A 20,582-nucleotide genomic window follows, 5' to 3' on the forward strand; every position below is an offset into this window, starting at 1 on the left:
CAAAATTATCTGCCAATAGAACAAGGGAAAAAAATACAAAAATTAGGGGTATTTTACTTGAACTAAGCAAAACTACCTGCTAATAGAACAAGAAAAAAATACAAAAATGAAGCGTATTTTATTTGAACTGAGCAAAATTATCTGCTAATACAACAAGAAAAAAATAATAGAAAAATTAGGAGTATTTTACTTGAACTAAGCAGAATTACCTGCCAATAGAACAAGAAAAAAATACAAAAATTTGGGGTATTTTTTTTAATTCAAGCAAAATTATCTGCTAATAGAACAAGAAAAAAAAATACAACAATTATGAGTATTTTATTTGAACCAAGCAAAATTATCTGCCAATAGAACAAGAAAAAAATAATACAACAATTAGTAGTATTTTACTTGAACTAAGCAGAATTACCTGACAATAGAACAAGAAAAAAATACAAAAATTTGGGGTATTTTATTTGGACTAAGCAAAATTATCTACCAATAGAACAAAAAATACAAAAATTAGGGCTATTTCACATGAACTAAGCAAACTCATCTGCCAATAGAACAAGAAAAAAAATACAAAAATTAGGAGTATTTTACTTGAACTAAGCAAAATTATCTGCCAATAGAACAAGAAAAAAAATACAAAAATTAGGGGTATTTTACTTGAACTAAGCAAAACTACCTGCTAATAGAACAAGAAAAAAATACAAAAATGAGGCGTATATTATTTGAACTAAGCAAAATTATCTGCCAATAGAACCAGAAAAAAATAATACAAAAATTGGGAGTATTTTACTTGAACTAAGCAGAATTACCTGCCAATAAAACAAGAAAAAAATACAAACATTTGGGGTATTTTATTTAAATCAAGCAAAATTATCTGCCAATAGAACAATTAAAAAAAAAAAAAAATTGGAGTATTTTACTTGAATTAAGCAAAATTATCTGCCAATAGAACAAGAAACAAATACAAAAATTAGGAGTATTTTACTTGAACTAAGCAAAATTATATACCAATAAAACAAAAAAAATACAAAAATTTGGGGTATTTCACTTGAACTAAGCAAAATTATCTACCAATAGAAAAAAAAATACAAAAATTAGGAGTATTTTATTTGAAATAAGCAAAATCATCTGCCAATAGAACAAGAAAAAAAATACAAAAATTAGGGGTGTTTCACTTGAACTAAGCAAAATTATCTGCCAATAGAACAAGAAAAAATATATAAAAATTAGGAGTATTTTACTTTAACTAAGCAAAGTTATATACCGAAAGAACAAAAAAAATACAAAAATTAGGGGTATTTCACTTGAACTAAGCAAAATTATCTACCAATAGAACAAAAAAATACAAAAATTAGGGGTATTTTAATTGAACTAGGCAAAACTACCTGTCAATAGAACAAGAAAAAAAGCACAAAAATTAGGAGTATTTTCCTTGAACTAAACAAAATTATCTACCAATAGAACAAAAAAATACAAAAATTAGGGGTATTTTACGTGAACTAGGCAAAACTACCTGCTAATAGAACAAGAAAAAAATACAAAAATGAGGCATATTTTATTTGAACTAAGCAGAATTACCTGACAATAGAACAAAAAAAAATACAAATATTTGGGGTATTTTATTTGAATTAAGCAAAATTATCTGCCAATAGAACAAGAAAAAAGATTTTAAAAAATTGGAGTACTTTACTCGAACTAAGCAAAATTATCTACCAATAGAACAAAAAAAATACAAAAATTAGGAGTATTTTATTTGAAATAAGCAAAATTATCTACCAATAGAACAAAAAAAATACAAAAATTAGGGGTGTTTCACTTGAACTAAGCAAAATTATCTGCCAATAGAACAAGAAAAAATATATAAAAATTAGGAGTATTTTACTTTAACTAAGCAAAGTTATATACCGAAAGAACAAAAAAAATACAAAAATTAGGGGTATTTCACTTGAACTAAGCAAAATTATCTACCAATAGAACAAAAAAATACAAAAATTAGGGGTATTTTAATTGAACTAGGCAAAACTACCTGTCAATAGAACAAGAAAAAAAGCACAAAAATTAGGAGTATTTTCCTTGAACTAAACAAAATTATCTACCAATAGAACAAAAAAATACAAAAATTAGGGGTATTTTACGTGAACTAGGCAAAACTACCTGCTAATAGAACAAGAAAAAAATACAAAAATGAGGCATATTTTATTTGAACTAAGCAGAATTACCTGACAATAGAACAAAAAAAAATACAAATATTTGGGGTATTTTATTTGAATTAAGCAAAATTATCTGCCAATAGAACAAGAAAAAAGATTTTAAAAAATTGGAGTACTTTACTCGAACTAAGCAAAATTATCTACCAATAGAACAAAAAAAATACAAAAATTAGGAGTATTTTATTTGAAATAAGCAAAATTATCTACCAATAGAACAAAAAAAATACAAAAATTAGGGGTGTTTCACTTGAACTAAGCAAAATTATCTGCCAATAGAACAAGAAAAAATATATAAAAATTAGGAGTATTTCAATTGGACTAAGCAAAATTATCTGCCAATAGAAAAAGAAAAAAATACGAAAATTATGAGTATTTTACTTGAACTAAGCAAAATTATCTGCCAATAGAACAAGAAAAAAAAATACAAAAATTAGGAGTATTTTATTTGAACTAAGCAAAATTATCTACCAATAGAACATAAAAAATACAAAAATTAGTGGTATTTTACTTGAACTAAGCAAAATTATCTGCCAATAGAACAAGAAAACAAATACAAAAATTGGGAGTATTTCACTTGAACTAAGCAAAATGATCTGCCAATAGAACAAGAAAAAAATACAAAAATTAGGAGTATTTTACTTGAACTAAGCAAAATTATCTACCAATAGAACAAAAAATACAAATATTAAGAGTATTTTATTTGAACTAAGCAAAATTATCTACAATACAAAAATTAGGGGTATTTCACTTGAACTAAGCAAAATTATCTGCCAATAGAACAAGAAAATACAAAAAATAGGAGTATTTTACTTGAACTAAGCAAAATTATCTGCCAATAGAACAAGAAAAAAATACAAAAATTAGGAGTATTTTACTTCAACTAAGCAAAATTATCTGACAATAGAACAAGGAAAACATAAATTATAATACACATTAAGTTGATAAAACACATTAAGTAGATGTGTCAAACATAGTGTCCACCTTAGTGACCGTGTGAGCAGCTTTGATTGCTCCAAAGCCACTTTTTAACTTCAATTGTGAATGAAGAGTCATCTGTTAGACTTCTCAAGTTTTTTGTGATATCGTTTCATTCCTTTATGGCTTTAAATGAAAAGGCTGATTGTGCAAAAGATGTTTTACATCTGGGTACGCTACACTGCCCCCTGGTGGAGGCTCGTGTGTTTCTAGTTGTCACAGCAGATGGAAACTGTTACTGTTGCTTGTTACTCTCGGGGTCTTATAGCCTCTCAGGCAAATCATATTGTCTAAAATTGTATTTTTCCATCGACAACATGACATCATCGAGCCAAGTGCGTGCTCTTTCAGTCAGTCAAGTACGTAGTTGTAATATAGAAGAATTCATCTGAATGTGCATGAACTATTTCTGTTCAAAATAGTTAAAAATGTCACATGTTAAATGTTTAAATATGAACTGTCACTTTACTGTGCTGTACCAACTCTACTTCTATATAAGTACGTGACTTCTATTGTTTCATTGATAAAAAAACAGCAAAGTCAATTTGACGGTTGTCTGTTTTAATTATGAGACACAATTGTGTCAAAGTCATGATTTTTCATGCTTGAAATAAGAAATGATTACTTCAACCTCTAAAGCAGGTGTGTCAAACTAATTTTAGATCGGGGGCCGCATGTGAAAAATCTATTCCAAGTGGGCCGAACTGGTAAAAACACGGCACGATAACTTCAAAATAAAGACAACTTCGGATTGTTTTCTTTGTTTAAAAATAGAACAAGCACATTCTGAAAAATGTACAAATCATGATGTTGTTAATATTTTTTCTTTATTTGTCATTATTTACATTTTCTGAATAAATGATATAATAATTTTCATCAGTTAACTTATTGGTGTTAATTTTCAATTATATAAGATAAAATTATATCAAATTCAAATTACAGTATGTTATTTATGTAGTTTGATCATTTTCCTCGACTGATGTACTAAACATCATGTGGTTTATTTTGTAAATATGTAGCATCATCTACAAAGATACAAAGAATTACTCTTGCGACATCCAGAGGACTCTTTTAGAACAACTGTTTCTCTCATTCAAAAAAATTCAAGTTAATTTTTATACTTAGCAAACTCATCCCGCGTGCCGGATAAAACCTGACCGCGGGCCTGATCCGACCCCCGGGCCGTATGTTTGACACCCCTGCTCTAAAGGCTTAGTGGCCACATGCGTGGACAGCACCTTTTAGCTCTTATTTCCAAAATTGTGTACACTACTGAATTGGGGTCTTATGGCCACTTATGTGGACACTTATACTGCCATCTGGTGGTGTCAGAAGAGTATAACATACAATGGAATTTGGAGAAAAAAAGGGTACAAATAAGAATTAGCATGTCACTAAACATGAAGTACACGTGTGTACTTATGGACTAAGTACATCATATCAAAAGATGTAAACAAACAGCTTGGGCCTTAAGAGGTTAAAAAAGTAGTTTTATACTTGAGTGTTGACACAGCTTTGAAACAGTTGATATTCTAGTTCTAAGCATGTTTTACTCAATATAGGTCATCACATCTCAGCAACAAGCTGTAATATCTTACTGACATCATTTAGGACCAAAACCCTTAAAACAAGTAAAACACTCTAACGTAAAATCTGCTTAGTGAGAAAAATGATCTTATCAGATAGAAAATAAGCAAATATCACCCTTATTTGAGATATTTCATCTTACTTCGATTTCACATTTTGCAGTAAGGTGTAGTGATGTTGGAGGTGTGCGTCATGTTTGTCTTCTCTCCTCCTCAGCCGGCTATGGCTTTCTGCCCTCGGAGCCCATGGAGACGGTTGCCCGGCGACAGGAGCTCATTCACAAGCAAAACATGGCCAGGTGGGTGCGTCATCAGCAACAAAAGACACGCAACTAAAAATGGCAGCCCTACAAAAGCCATACAAAAAATTAAAAAAACATAAAAATAAATAAAAAACCAGAACTTTCTTTGCACTTTAAGCAAATCAATATTTTAGAAATATCAATCAATCAATCAATGTTTACTTATATATCCCTAAATCACGAGTGTCTCAAAGGGCTGCACAAGCCACAACTACATCCTCGGTTCAGATCCCACATCAGGGCAAGGAAAAACTCGACCCAATGGGATGACAATGAGAAACCTTGGAGGGGACCGCAGATGTGGGACACATAATAGTGAGAGTCCAGTCCATAGTGGATCCAACATAATAGTGAGAGTCCAGTCCATAGTGGATCTAACATAATAGTGAGAGTCCAGTCCATAGTGGATCTAACATAATAGTGTGAGAGTCCAGTCCATAGTTGATCTAACATAATAGTGAGAGTCCAGTCCATAGTGGATCTAACATAATAGTGAGAGTCCAGTCCATAGTGGATCTAACATAATAGTGTGAGAGTCCAGTCCATAGTCGATCTAACATAATAGTGAGAGTCCAGTCCATAGTGGATCTATAGTATGAGAGTCCAGTACATAGTGGATCTAACATAATAGTGAGAGTCCAGTCCATAGTGGATCTAACATAATAGTGAGAGTCCAGTCCATAGTGGATCTAACATAATAGTGTGAGAGTCCAGTCCATAGTGGATCTAACATAATAGTGAGAGTCCAGTCCATAGTGGATCTAACATAATAGTGAGAGTCCAGTCCATAGTGGATCTAACATAATAGTGTGAGAGTCCAGTCCATAGTTGATCTAACATAATAGTGAGAGTCCAGTCCATAGTGGATCTATAGTATGAGAGTCCAGTACATAGTGGATCTAACATAATAGTGTGAGAGTCCAGTCCATAGTGGATCTAACATAACAGTTGGAGTCCAGTCCATAGTGGAACTAGTATAACAGTGAAAGTCCAGTCTATAGTGGATCTAACATAATAGTGGGAGTCCAGTCCATAGTGGATCTAACATAATAGTGAGAGTGCAATCCATAGTGGATCTAACATAATAGTGAGAGTCCAGTCCATAGTGGATCTAACATAATAGTTTGAGAGTCCAGTCCATAGTGGATCTAACATAATAGTGAGAGTCCAGTCCATAGTGGATCTAACATAACAGTTGGAGTCCAGTCCATAGTGGATCTAGCATAACAGTGAAATTCCAGTCTATAGTGGATCCAACATAATAGTGAGAGTCCAGTCCATAGTGGATCTAACATAATAGTGAGAGTCCAGTCCATAGTGGATCTAACATAATAGTGAGAGAGTCCAGTCCATAGTGGGCCTAACATAATAGTGTGAGAGTCCAGTCCATAGTGGGCCTAACATAATAGTGTGAGAGTCCAGTCCATAGTGGATCTAAAATAATAGTGAGAGTCCAGTCCATAGTGGATCTAAAATAATAGTGTGGGAGTCCAGTCCATAGTGGATCTAACATAATATTGTGAGAGTCCAGTCCATAGTGGATCTAAAATAATAGTGGTGGAGTCCAGTCCATAGTGGATCTAACATAATATTGTGAGAGTCCAGTCCATAGTGGATCTAAAATAATAGTGTGGGAGTCCAGTCCATAGTGGATCTAACATAATATTGTGAGAGTCCAGTCCATAGTGGATCTAACATAATAGTGTGAGAGTCCAGTCCTTAGTGGATCTAACATAATATTGTGAGAGTCCAGTCCATAGTGGATCTAACATAATATTGTGAGAGTCCAGTCCATAGTGGATCTAACATAATAGTGACAGTCCAGTCCATAGTGGGGCCAGCAGGAGATCATCTTGAGTGGAGACAGGTCAGCAGCACAGAGATGTCCCCAACAGTTGCACAGATGAGTGGTCCACCCCGGGTCCCGACTTTGGACGTCTGTGGCCACCGAACCTGTGCCCCTCCCTCCATCCACGAAGGAGAGGGGGGCATAACAGAAAAGAAACGGCAGATCAACTGGTCTAAAAAGGGGGGTCTATTTAAAGGCTAGAGTATACAAATGAGTTTTAAGATGGGACTTAAATGCTTCTACTGAGGTCGCATCTCTAACTTATAAGACTTAAACTGAGAATTACAAACCATATTAGTTGCATGTTTCAAAGATTTGACAACATGGGGACGGCGTGGCGCCGTTGGGAGAGTGGCCGTGACAGCAGCCGCCTCAGGGTTCCTGGTTCAATCCCCACCTTCTACCATCCTTGTCACGTCCGTTGTGTCCTTGAGCGAGACACTTCCCCCTTGCTCCTGATGGGTGCTGGTTAGCGCCTTGCATGGCAGCTCCCTCCATCAGTGTGTGAATGTGTGTGTAAATGTGGAAGTAGTGTCAAAGCGCTTTGAGTACCTTGAAGGTAGAAAAGCGCTATACAAGTTTAACCCATTTACCATCCTAAAGGCTCCATTGTAAGCAGAATTCTGGATTTTTTTCAACGCAAAAAAATGTGGCTTGGCTCAAAAAAGATTGAAAAACACCCATTAACGCAAACAAAATGACTTGAAGATAATAAAAAATGGAAAAAAAAAGGATAAAATCCAAACATGGCTGCTCGATTTTAAAGGTGAATTTATACTTATGTTCAGGATGGAGATGAACGCCATCCTGCACCAGAAAGAGCTGGAGAACGCCCACCAAAAGGGTCTGATGGGCATGGAGACACCCATGTCCTACCCGTCCAACCCCATGGCCTTCAGAGCACGCCAGCGCATGCCCGAGGGCCACGACGTCTTCGTCCACCGCCCCACCCTGGAAGACCTCCACTCCGGCAGCATCCTGATGGCGGCCAGCCCGTACCCGCCCCTCGGCACGCTGCACCGGGAGCGGGGGCGCCGGGTGGGCAGGAGGCCCGCGGCTCACAAAAGCGCCGACAACACCGCCGCCGCCGCCGCCGGCAACACCAAGGGCCCCGCTGAGGACAAGAGTGTGGAGCAGAGCCCGGGGGCCGCGTCCGGGGGGGAAGACAAGGAGGTGGAGGCGAAGGGCGACGCCGGAGACGAGGGCGCCCCCAGCAAGGTGCTTCATCATCATCATCATCACCATCAGGCTAAAGTAGACTCCGACATGGCTGAAGGCTGCAGGAAGAGCTACAAAGAAGGGGAGGCGGGGCTTCCTAAGACCTGCGTCGGCGCCACAGACCGATGCCAGGACGTGGGCGGCGGCGGAGGCAGCGACAAGGACAGTGGAACCTTCCAGGACAAGTTCATGTACCCGTCAGCTGGCATGCCTTACATGTTCCCTGTCATGCCGCCACCTGGTACCTTTATATCTCAACCCTCGCTTTGTTCCTTTCGCCACACGTTTCACGCAACTTTTCCGTCTTCAGGTCCGCCGGGTCTGTTTCTCAACGGCAATGAGGCGTCGGAGGACATCAGGAAGTGGAGCGTTAACGACGTGTACAACTTCATCAACAGCATCCCCTCGTGTTCCGAATACTCTCAGGTGGGCGCCGCCCCTTCTTTCTTTTTCTCTCCGCCGGCGTTTGTCACGCCGCTCACCTGAGCTCCTTTGACTGTGCAGACCTTTAGGGATCACATGATCGACGGCGAGACGCTGCCCCTTCTGTCGGAGGAACACCTGCTGGACACGCTGGGCCTCAAGCTGGGGCCCGCCCTCAAGATACGCTCACAGGTAAATTACACCCAATTTCACCAAAATAGGATTTAATCAAACATTAAAATATTCAGTATTTTTTTTATTTATTTCCATGCTGATTTTTTTCCTAAAATGGATGTTTTCATGTTCAATTTTAATATTTTTATTAAAATTCCTTCAACCATCCATCCATCCTCTTCCGCTTATCCGAGGCCGGGTCGCGGGGGCAGCAGCCTAAGCAGGGAAGCCCAGACTTCCCTTCTGGGAAATAATTTTAGCACATTTAAGCACCGCCAGGAGAAAAAACTCTTCAAAAAAATAAGTCTTCAGCTTGTATGAATTTGTTCTAATAATAATAATGATAATAATACATTTTATTTGTAAAAAGAATAGAGTTTTATAAGTCATTATTACAGTGAACAGGTTTAAAGAACAACAAAATTGGAGAATTTGCATACACAATAATTTAATACTCTAAATAGTAAAAAAGAAGATATGGATCTATATATATATGTATGTATCAACATACATGCCCATATATATATATATATATATATATATATATATACTGTATATATATATATATATACATGTATATATATATATATATATATATATATATATATATATATAACATTATTGCACATTATTGGGCCTCAAGCAGGGGCCCGCCCTCAAGATACACTCACAGGTAAATTACGTACAATTTCACCAAAATAGGAGTTAATCAAATAAAACATAAAAATATTCAGTAATTTTCTTCTTTTTTTTTCTTTTTTTGATGTCCATGATGATTTTTTTTCCTAAAATGGATGTTTTCATGTTCAATTTTAATATTTTTATTAAAATTCCTTCATACATCCATCCATCTTCTTCCGCTTATCCAAGGTCGGGTCGCGGGGGCAGCAGCCTAAGCAGGGAAGCCCAGACTTCCCTCCTGGGAAATAATTTTAGCACATTTAAGTACCGCCAGGAGAAAAAAACTCTTCAAAAAAAAAAAGTCTTCAGCATGTATGAATTTGTCCTAATAATAATAAAAATAACAATAATAATAGATTTTATTTGTAAAAAGAATAGAGTTTTATTTGTCATTATTACAGTGAACAGGCTCAAAGAAAAACAAAATTGGAGCAGATCCCCTAAGGTGCATACACAATAATATTGTAATATAAGTAGTTTAAAAAAATAAAAATAAAAAAGAAGATATGTATCTATATACATGTATTTATCCACACACATATACATATACACAAATAACATTGCTGCACATTATTGGGCCTCAAGCAGAGGCCCGCCCTCAAGATACACTCACAGGTAAATTACGTACAATTTCACCAAAATAGGAGTTAATCAAATAAAACATAAAAATATTCAGTAATTTTTTTATTTTATTTTTTTTTATGTCAATGATGATTTTTTCCTAAAATTGATGTTTTCATGTTCAATTTTAATACTTTTATTAAAATTCCTTCATCCATCCATCACTCTTTTTCCGCTTATCCGAGGTCGGGTCGCGGGGGCAGCAGCCTAAGCAGGGAAGCCCAGACTTCCCTCCTGGGAAATAATTTTAGCACATTTAAGCACCGCCAGGAGAAAAAACTCTTCAAAAAAAAAAAGTTTTCAGCGTGTATGAATTTTTTCTAATAATAATAATAATAATAATAATAATAGATTTTATTTATAAAAAGAATATAGTTTTATTAGTCATTATTACAGTGTACAGGTTCAAAGAACAACAAAATTGGAGCAGATCCCCTAAAGTGCATACACAATAATTTAGTAATATAAATAGTGAAAAAAAAGATAAAAATAGAAGATATGTATGTATATACAGTATATGTATGTATCCACACACATGCCCATATATATATATATATATATATATATATATATAACATTATTGCACATTATTGGGCCTCAAGCTGGGGCCCGCCCTCAAGATACACTCACAGGTAAATTACATTCAATCTCACCCACCTGAATAACTCCAATAAAATAGGATTCAATCAAATAAAACATTAAAATAATCAGTAAAAAATATTTTAATTTTTTACTGATTATTTTAAGGTTTTATCCCAAAACAAATATTTTTGGGGGATGGTTTTCCTAGAATAGATGTTTTCATGTTCAATTTTAATATTTTTATTCAAATTCCTTCATTAATCAAACTGGGAAATAATTTTAGCCCATTTAAGCACCGCCAGGACAAAAAACCCTTAAAAAAAAGTATTTTGAGTGTATGAATTTGTTCTAATAATAATAATAGTAACTATTGATTTTATTTGTAAAAAAGAAAATAATTTTATTTGTCATTATTACAGTGAACAGGTTCAAAGAACAACAGAATTGGATCAGATCCCCTAAGGTGCATACACAATAATTTTGTAATATAAATAGTAAAAAAAAAGATAAAAATAAGATATGTATCTTTATATATGTATGTATATATCCACATACATGCACATATCCATACATATACACATATAACATTATTGCACATTATTGGGCCTCAAGCTGGGGCCCGCCCTCAAGATACACTCACAGGTAAATTACATCCAATCTCACCAACCCGAATAACTCCAATAAAATAGGATTCAATCAAATAAAACACTAAAATATTCAGTAAAAAAGGCTCGAGTTGTTAGTTTTTCTCCCACAAACATTTGTTTCAGCCATGCCTTCTTCTTGGTAACCAAGATGCCAAAACGATGCCAAAATAATGCCGTCAGAACTAATAAAATAAGAAAAACAGAACGTACAAGTAGTCTGACATCAAATAAAAGAAAACGCATAGATTTCACATACATTATCAGAAAGAATGGAATCATACCTCATTGGCCTCACAAACTCCGAGGGGAATAAAGTTTATTCCCTTTATTTCTTCACATATTAATTGTCCCCCCAACAATGTGACCGAACCTCTATTAAACAAGACAAGAAGCAAGGAATCTAACAGAGACAGAATTCAATTTGGCTCAATTTAGGTGAAACGTGTAGACCTGTACCCTTGTACAGTGTCCCACCATGCTCTGACGAAAGATTGTACGCCTCCTCTTTTTTATTTGGACTTTCCCTGATGACACAGCTGTTTCTAAAGGAAGGAGGTCGTAAACAGCCATCGCCTTTGGTTACAAAACAGTTCAAAGAAAAGGTGCCTGGAGAGGAGTCAGGTCTTGCTTCCTCTCCGCTTTGTAGATTTCGGGGTCAAGACAAAATCTTCCTGTGGATTACAATACATCAAAGAAAACCACACCTTCATGTCGCTTCCCATCCTACACAGTAGAGTTTTACAAGCCTTTTACTTGGTAGGATCTAAGACGGCTGTTGTCCTCTCGCCGGGAAATCGTGGCAACACGAAGTTTTGTGATAACTTAGATACAATAATTCTGACAAAACCGGAACAAGAAATAAGTTCCCCTCCAATTTGCATGGGTTTTGTAACAAAAATAAAGTTAACATTTACTTGTATGGATTAACCAAAGGAAATACATTTTAAATCACATTATATCTAAATATGAACTCATTTTTATAATTGTATTTATTTATCCTAACCAACTAGGAAATTATATAACTGTCAGGTTCAAACACCAAACTATCTATTACACAAGACAAGAAGAAGGAATCAGGCAGAGACAGAGTTGAATTTTGCTCATGAGGAGACATATAGTGGGCTGTGCACTCAGTTACAGTTTCACCCTACGCTCTAAGGTACAGTCCCATGTGCTCCTTTATTTATTTGGGAGTTCCCTAGTTAACATCACTGAGGCTGCTTCTGAAGGGAGGGGTAATGCAAGCAGCCCCAGTAGACACAATACATGCTTATTCAGAATGGAAATGTGCTGACACTCGTGATTTCACCCTGTCTCGGTTTTATCTGCGTTGAGTTGAGGTACTCGATGTCTGTCCTTGGCTGTCAGCAGGCAGGGTCTGGAAACAAACTGCTGATAGGAGACAACTCGCAATGGAAGATTACAAGTTGTCTGCCTTTGCACAGATAGAAAAGTACACTTCAGCACAATTGATAATAACTATAGCAACAGCCTTTAAGCATTATATAACTTACACGTAATTATTCTAACAATAACATATACACAATGTGATTCTGTCAGCAGCTGCAAGCGTCCTGTTAGCATGCGTAAAAGCCACTACTACCGACCACGCAGTCTGATAGTTTATACATCAATGATGAAATATTAACATTGCAACACATGCCGATACGGCCGGTTTACTTTACTAAATTGCAATTTTAAATTTTGCGCAGAAGTATCATGCTAAAAGGTCATGGTACGATGGCGCGTGCGCGTGACGTCACGCGTTGTAGAGGACATTTTGGTCCAGCACCGTTAACAGCTATAAGTCGTCTCTTTACATCGCATAATTCCACAGTATTATGGACATCTGTGTTGCTGAATCTTTTGCAATTTGTTCAATTAATAATGGAGACGTCAAAGAAGAAAGATGTAGGTGGGAAGCGGTGTATTGCGACCGCCTTTAGCAACACAAACACAGCTGGTGTTTCCTTGTTTACATTCCCGAAAGATGACGGTGAAGCTTTACTATGGAACAGAGCGGTCAACCGAACATGGTTCCCTACCACATGTCAACCGGCAGGTTTCGGTGAGAAAATTGTGGTAATAAGTCGGCTCTTACCGTAGACAGGAATGGTAAATGGGTCGTACTGGTATAGCGCTCTTCTACCCCTTTTTAAGGAGCCCAAAGCGCTTTGACAGTATTTCCACATTCGCCCATTCACACACACATTCACACACTGACGGCGGGAGCTGCCATGCAAGGCCCTCACCAGGACCCATCAGGAGCAAGGGTGAAGTGTCTTGCCCAAGGACACAACGGATGTGACTAGGATGGTAGAAGGTGGGGATTGAACCAACAACCCTCAGATTGCTGGCACAGCCACTCTACCAACTTCGCCACACCGAGAGGAGAGTTTGCGTCGTTCCTCCTGCACCTGTCAAAGACGCAGCTGCGGACTCTCTTGCCTCCTCCCTCTGGCCGCCCCCGACTGTCGGATGCTTCCACCGTGGCGGAGGGGAAAAAAATTAAAATCTCAGCCCGGCCCCAACGGCTGCCTTCGCCTCGTCGAGAAACGTGGCTTCCCTCGGAGACACTGGCGGTCACCACACCCGTGGCCACACCCCTCCGACTTTCAGGTTGTACAGGTACAACCATATACGGGACTCTCGCTGCTGTGTTGGATCCGCTTTGGACTGGAGTCTTGCGACTGTGTTGGATCCATTGTGGATTGAACTTTCACAGTATCATGTTAGACCCGCTCGACATCCATTGCTTTCCTCCTCTCCAAGGTTCTCATAGTCATCATTGTCACCGACGTCCCACTGGGTGTGAGTTTTCCTTGCCCTTATGTGGGCCTACCGAGGATGTCGTAGTGGTTTGTGCAGCCCTTTGAGACACGAGTGATTTAGGGCTATGTAAGTAAACATTGATTGATTGATATAATCTCACTAAAACACTAGTAACACAATAAGCAGATAAGGGATTTTCCAGAATTATCCTAGTAAATTTGTCTAATAACATCTGAATCGCTCTGCCGTCTAGTTTTTTTTTTTTTGTTTTTTGTTTTTTCTAGTCCTTCACTCTCACTTTCCTCATCCACGAATCTTTCATCCTCGCTCAAATTAATGGGGAAATCGTCGCTTTCTCGGTCCGAATCGCTCTCGCTGCTGGTGGCCATGATTGTAAACAATGTGCGGATGTGAGGAGCTCCACAACCCGTGACGTCACGCGCACATCGTCTGCTACTTCCGGTACAGGCAAGGCTTTTTTTATTAGAGACCAAAAGTTGCGAACTTTATCGTGGATGTTCTCTACTAAATCCTTTCAGCAAAAATATGACAATATCGCGAAATGGTCAAGAATGACACATTGAATGGACCTGCTATCCCCGTTTGAATAAGAAAATCTCATTTCAGTAGGCCTTTAACTCTGGCACTTGGTTGTGTAAAGAATAAAATGAAGGGCTGAGGGCACACATTCTTAAAGTGTGCCAGTTGAAGAGTGTGACAATTAAGTAAATGTTAATGCAACCAAAATAAAGTTGTGAATAATTGAACCAAGTGTCTCCAAACAATAGGTGTCCCGGCGCATGGGCAGCATGCTGTACATGATAAACCTCCCGCTCCCTGCCGCCGCCCTGCAGACGGCCCCCGACAAGCCCGGCGACCACTCGTCCGAGATGGGCTCCCCCGTCAACTGCAACAGCGAGGAGATGATGGCGAGTCCTTCAGGGGACGTCCTAAAAGCTAGCGAGCACCTTCACGAGACGGACAACAATTCACCTCTCTCGGCAAGCATGGAGGCAGCGGCACCTGTCGCCCAATGAACAATGTACACTAACTCCATGTTGTTGTACTCTTTGTACATGCACAGGTATTCTTATTGGTTTGAGGAATGGAAACTGTTAATAAATACAGTAAAATGAGGTTAGGTTCTTACACTGTAATGCACCTCTCAATATAAAAATGTATTATCGGACCAAGCTTTCTGCTTCGGCGCTCCCAGTCTGTGGAATGCTCTCCCTGACCCCCTGAGGGCACCACAGACTGTGGATGCTTTTTAAAAAGGCTTAAAAACCCTTCTTTTTTTTTTTTAAAAAGCAATGTTTTAGATTCATGCGTGCTAGTTCTGGCTATTAGGCTGTTCTACTTTTTATTTTTATTTATTTGTTTTGTTATTTTTTTTAATACGCTGTAGCACTTTGAGGTTGTTTGCTCAATGTAAAGTGCTTTTTACAAATAAAATCTATTATTATTATTATTATCCTTATTATTATCACTGTTTTCACATGAATTGTATTTATTGTTATTATTTAAAGTGTAAACTGTGTTTGCATTTTCTTTTTTTTATTGTGGAAGTTGCAGCTCACCTATGAATTAAAGTGACATTAAAATAATTATTGACAAAATCAATAGTTCCTGTAATAATTATTAACTTAACTAATTGTATATGTATTTATGTTTCAATGTTATCCACTTGGGTAGCATGGCGGACCAGGGGTTAATGCGTGTGCCTCACAATACAAAGGTCCTGGGTTCGATCCTGGGTTAAGGATTTTTCTGTGGAAGTTTGCATGTTCTCCCCGTGACTGCGTGGGTTCCCTCCGGGTTCTCCGGCTTCCTCCCACCTCCAAAGACATGCACCTGGGGATAGTTTGATTGTCAACACTAAATTTAGACTAAGACTTCCTTTTATTGTCAATCAAATTTGAACTTTGCGGTAAAGATAAGAATTAAATTTTGTTCCATTAGCTCATGGTTGTGCAGGATAAAATAGCAATAAGGTGCAGATATATTTAGATAGATTTAGATAGATTTTTTTTCACAGTTTATGAACTTACATTCATATTTTGTTCAAGTATTATTCGATAAATATATTTAAAAATATTTTTGAATTGCTGCCATTTTTAGAATTAAATAAAAAGAAAATCTCACGTACCCCTTGGCATACCTTCAAGTACCCCCAGGGGTACGCGTACCCCCATTTGAGAACCATTGTACTAGTGCAGGGGTGTCCAAACTTTTTCCACTGATGGCCACACATGAAGCATAACAAAATATATGGATTCTTTTTTTTTTTTTACCTTCAGGACTCCCAGGGACCATAAAGTGTCTCCGTCATTAACATGTTAAAAATAAGTCAAATTATTATTTTCATTTTTTTATGTAACGCTTACAGTAAATCTCTATATCAACTTCAGGTTGATATAAACTTTTGAAAAAAAGGGTTTTATGCCTTTTCAGTCAAAGACAACTTTGTTTTTTATAGTAAAACTGAAATATGCAGTATTTCCCCTATTGCCCAAAACATTCAGAAAGCAATGTTTGATCTGAAGTAATTGGAGCACTAAAAATATCAATAATGCAGGTCACCATTTATTTAAATGTATTATTATTTCTGAGTAATCACAGTGAAAAAATAAATACAATCCCCCTAAATATCTTTGGGATCCAAAAGGTGCCCCACTCATAAAGTGATGCATTTTTATTATTATTTGCTTTACTTTCAACACTTAAGTTAGGAGATCAACTTCAGATATATCTGTCGATTTTACGTTTGCACTATTATTTTGTTGGTTTTATGCTCTTTTGTCAAAGAAACCACACAATATATGCACATATTTTCCACATAAAACATTATAAAGTGAAATATATTTCCTTGAATTGCCGGCGGGTATATAGTATGCACCTTCCTTGAATTACTGCCGGGTCAAACTCGCTTCGCAAAATAATTAGCGCATGCTTAGTATTACCGCCGGGTCAAACTCGTGACGTCACGAGTGACACTTCCCCTGTCATCATTTTCAAAATGGAGGAGGCTGATTTCGACGCCGGTAATTTGAAATCGCATAAAGGGAAGAAGATTAAGAGCTATTCAGTAGGATTTAAGGTCCAAGCTTACATCACACTCAAATTTTTACTGCATGCCTTTGGTAAGTGCCGGAGTGAGAAGAGGTTTTAAAATAATTAGCGCATGCTTACTTTTACCGCATGCCTTTGGTAAGCGCCAGAGTGAGAAGAGGTTTTAAATTAATTAGCGCCCCGACGGCAATTCAGGGAAATAAGGTATTTGAAGTATTTGGAGCCTTAAATAGGTCAATAATTCTTTTTTTTTTTAAAAACTACATTTTTTTACTTCTTTTTTTTTTTTTTTGCATTGGCAATAAGAACAAAATAAAGAAAAACAAACAGCCTGCATGGCAGCTTTGTGTCAGCATTGCAACTTTTCCCCGTTAGATGTCACCTCATTCTACTCTTTTTAGTGTTTTTATTTTTATTTTTGCAATAGCATTCCCAGAATGCGTGGCGGATCCACTAAACAATTAGCTGCGGGCCACAAATGGCCCCCGGGCCGCACTTTGGACACACCTGTACTAGCGGTTGATAAAAACTGGTTTAGATCAATTCACAAAATTGTTATTATTTACTAGATTAATTAGCGCCCCGACGGCAATTCAAAGAAATACAGTATTTGAAGTATTTGGAGCCTTAAATAGGTCAATAATTAATTATTAAAAAAACGACTTTTTTTTTGCTTCTTTTTTTTTTTTAGCATTGGCAATAAGAGCAAGATAAAGAAAAACAAAAGAAAAACAAACAGTCTGCATGGCAGCTTTGTGTCAACATTGCAACTTCTTTTCCCCGTCAGATTTCACCTCATTCTACTCTTTTTAGTGTTTTTATTTTTATTTTTGCAATAGCATTTCCAGAATGTGTGGCGGATCCACTAAACAATTAGCTACGGGCCACAAATGGCCCCCGGGCCGCACTTTGGACACACCTGTACTAGCGGTTGATAAAAAACTGGTTTAGATCACTTCACAAAATTGTTATTATTTACTAGATTAATTAGCGCCCCGACGGCAATTCAGGGAAATACGGTATTTGAAGTATTTGGAGCCTTAAATAGGTCAATAATTAATTATAAAAAAAACAACATTTTTTTGCTTCTTTTTTTTTTTAGCATTGGCAATAAGAGCAAGATAAAGAAAAACAAAAGAAAAACAAACAGTCTGCATGGCAGCTTTGTGTCAACATTGCAACTTTTCCCCGTTAGATTTCACCTCATTCTACTCTTTTTAGTGTTTTTATTTTTATTTTTGCAATAGCATTTCCAGAATGTGTGGCGGATCCACTAAACAATTAGCTGCGGTCCACAAATCGCCCCCGGGCCGCACTTTGGACACACCTGTACTAGCGGTTGATAAAAACTGGTTTCGATCAATTCACAAAATTGTTATTATTTACTAGGGCTGCGAATCTTTGAGTGTCCCACGATTCGATTCAATATCAATTCTTGGGGTCGCGATTCGATTATAAATCGATTTTTTCGATTCAACGCTATTCTCGATTCAAAAACGGTATTTTTCCATTCAAAACGATTCTGTATTCATTCAATACATAGGATTTCAGCAGGATCTACCCTAGTCTGTTAAAATGATAGCAGAGTAGTAGATTAAAAAAAAAAAAGCTTTTATGATTGTAAAGGACAATGTTTTATCAACTGATTGCAATAATGTAAATTTATTTTAACTATTAAACGAACCAAAAATATGACTTATTTTATCTTTGTGAAAACATTGGACACAGTGTGTTGTCAAGCTTATGAGATGCGACGCAAGTGTAAGCCACTGTGACACTATTGTTCTTTTTATTTTTATAAATGTCTAATGATAATGTCAATGAGGGATTTTTAATCACTGCTATGCTGAAATTATAACTAATATTGATACTGTTGTTGATAATCATTTTTGTTTCATTACTTTTGGTTTGTTCTGTGTGGTGTTTGTGTCTCCTCTCAACTGCTCGGTTTATTGCAGTTCTGAGTGTTGCTGGGTCAGGTTTGGTTTTGGAATTGGATTCCATTGTCCGCTAACTTTTTGCAACTCAACGCCAAAAAAACGGAAATGCTGATTATCGGTCCTGCTAGACACCGAACTCTATTTAATAATACAACTCTAACATTTGACAACCAAACAATTAAACAAGGCGACACGGTAAAGAATCTGGGTATTCTCTTCGACCCAACTCTCTCCTTTGAGTCACACATTAAAAGCGTTACTAAAACGGCCTTCTTTCATCTCCGTAATATCGCTAAAATTCGCTCCATTCTGTCCACTAAAGACGCTGAGATCATTATCCATGCGTTTGTTACGTCTCTCCTCGACTACTGTAACGTATTATTTTCGGGTCTCCCCATGTCTAGCATTAAAAGATTACAGTTGGTACAAAATGCGGCTGCTAGACTTTTGACAAGAACAAGAAAGTTTGATCACATTACGCCTGTACTGGCTCACCTGCACTGGCTTCCTGTGCACTTAAGATGTGACTTTAAGGTTTTACTACTTACGTATAAAATACTACACGGTCTAGCTCCATCCTATCTTGCCGATTGTATTGTACCATATGTCCCGGCAAGGGATCTGCGCTCAAAGGACTCCGGCTTATCAGTGATTCCCAAAGCCCAAAAAAAGTCTGCGGGCTGTAGAGCTTTTTCATTTCGGGCTCCAGTACTCTGGAATGCCCTCCCGGTAACAGTTGGAGATGCCACCTCAGTAGAAGCATTTAAGTTTCACCTTAAAACTCATTTGTATACTCTAGCCTTTAAATAGACTCCCGTTTTAGACCAGTTGATCTGCCGTTTCTTTTCTTTTTCTTCTATGTCCCACTCTCCCTTGTGGAGGGGGTCCGGTCCAATCCGGTGGCCATGTACTGCTTGCCTGTGTATCGGCTGGGGACATCTCTGCGCTGCTGATCCGCCTCCGCTTGGGATGGTTTCCTGCTGGCTCCGCTATGAACGGGACTCTTGCTGCTGTGTTGGATCCGCTTTGGACTTGACTCTCGCGACTGTGTTGGATCCATTATGGATTGAACTTTCACAGTATCATGTTAGACCCGCTCGACATCCATTGCTTTCCTCCTCTCCAAGGTTCTCATAGTCATCATTGTCACCGACGTCCCACTGGGTGTGAGTTTTCCTTGCCCTTATGTGGGCCTACCGAGGATGTCGTAGTGGTTTGTGCAGCCCTTTGAGACACTAGTGATTTAGGGCTATGTAAGTAAACATTGATTGATTGATTGATTGATTTGTTATGGTATTGCTGTGTATTGTTTTGTTGGATTGATTAAAAAAAATAAAAATAAATAAAATAAAAAAATCGATTTAAAAAAAATGAGAATCGATTCTGAATCGCACAACGTATTCGAATCGATTTTTTCCCAGACCCCCTATTATTTATATTAACAATAATTCACAAAAACTCTTATCTGACTCTATACATATTTACTGCATTTAATGACGTCACAAGAGAGTCTGTTTTTTTTTTTTTCTCTCCCGTGAA

General features: G+C 37.3%; 1 protein-coding gene across 3 annotated transcripts in view; it reads left to right on the forward strand.

Annotated features, from left to right (window-relative positions):
* samd7 (sterile alpha motif domain containing 7) overlaps window positions 1-15,622 on the forward strand; it is a 37,763-nt gene extending 22,141 nt beyond the window's left edge. For 2 of the 3 annotated variants that reach the window (XM_061921138.1, XM_061921139.1), the window contains exons 5-9: window positions 4,980-5,061; window positions 7,702-8,372; window positions 8,442-8,557; window positions 8,636-8,746; window positions 14,820-15,622. In XM_061921138.1, the coding sequence (XP_061777122.1) occupies window positions 4,980-5,061; window positions 7,702-8,372; window positions 8,442-8,557; window positions 8,636-8,746; window positions 14,820-15,068 (1,229 nt within the window). In that variant the 3' untranslated portion in view covers window positions 15,069-15,622. Of the gene's footprint in view, window positions 1-4,979; window positions 5,062-7,701; window positions 8,558-8,635; window positions 8,747-14,819 lie in introns of all 3 variants that reach the window. The other variant, XM_061921137.1, reaches the window with a different exon arrangement.
* The last annotated feature ends 4,960 nt before the right edge of the window (window positions 15,623-20,582 follow it).

The sequence above is a fragment of the Nerophis ophidion genome, linkage group LG14 (assembly GCF_033978795.1).
Source record: "Nerophis ophidion isolate RoL-2023_Sa linkage group LG14, RoL_Noph_v1.0, whole genome shotgun sequence".
In the NCBI taxonomy this organism is placed as follows: Eukaryota; Metazoa; Chordata; class Actinopteri; order Syngnathiformes; family Syngnathidae; genus Nerophis; species Nerophis ophidion.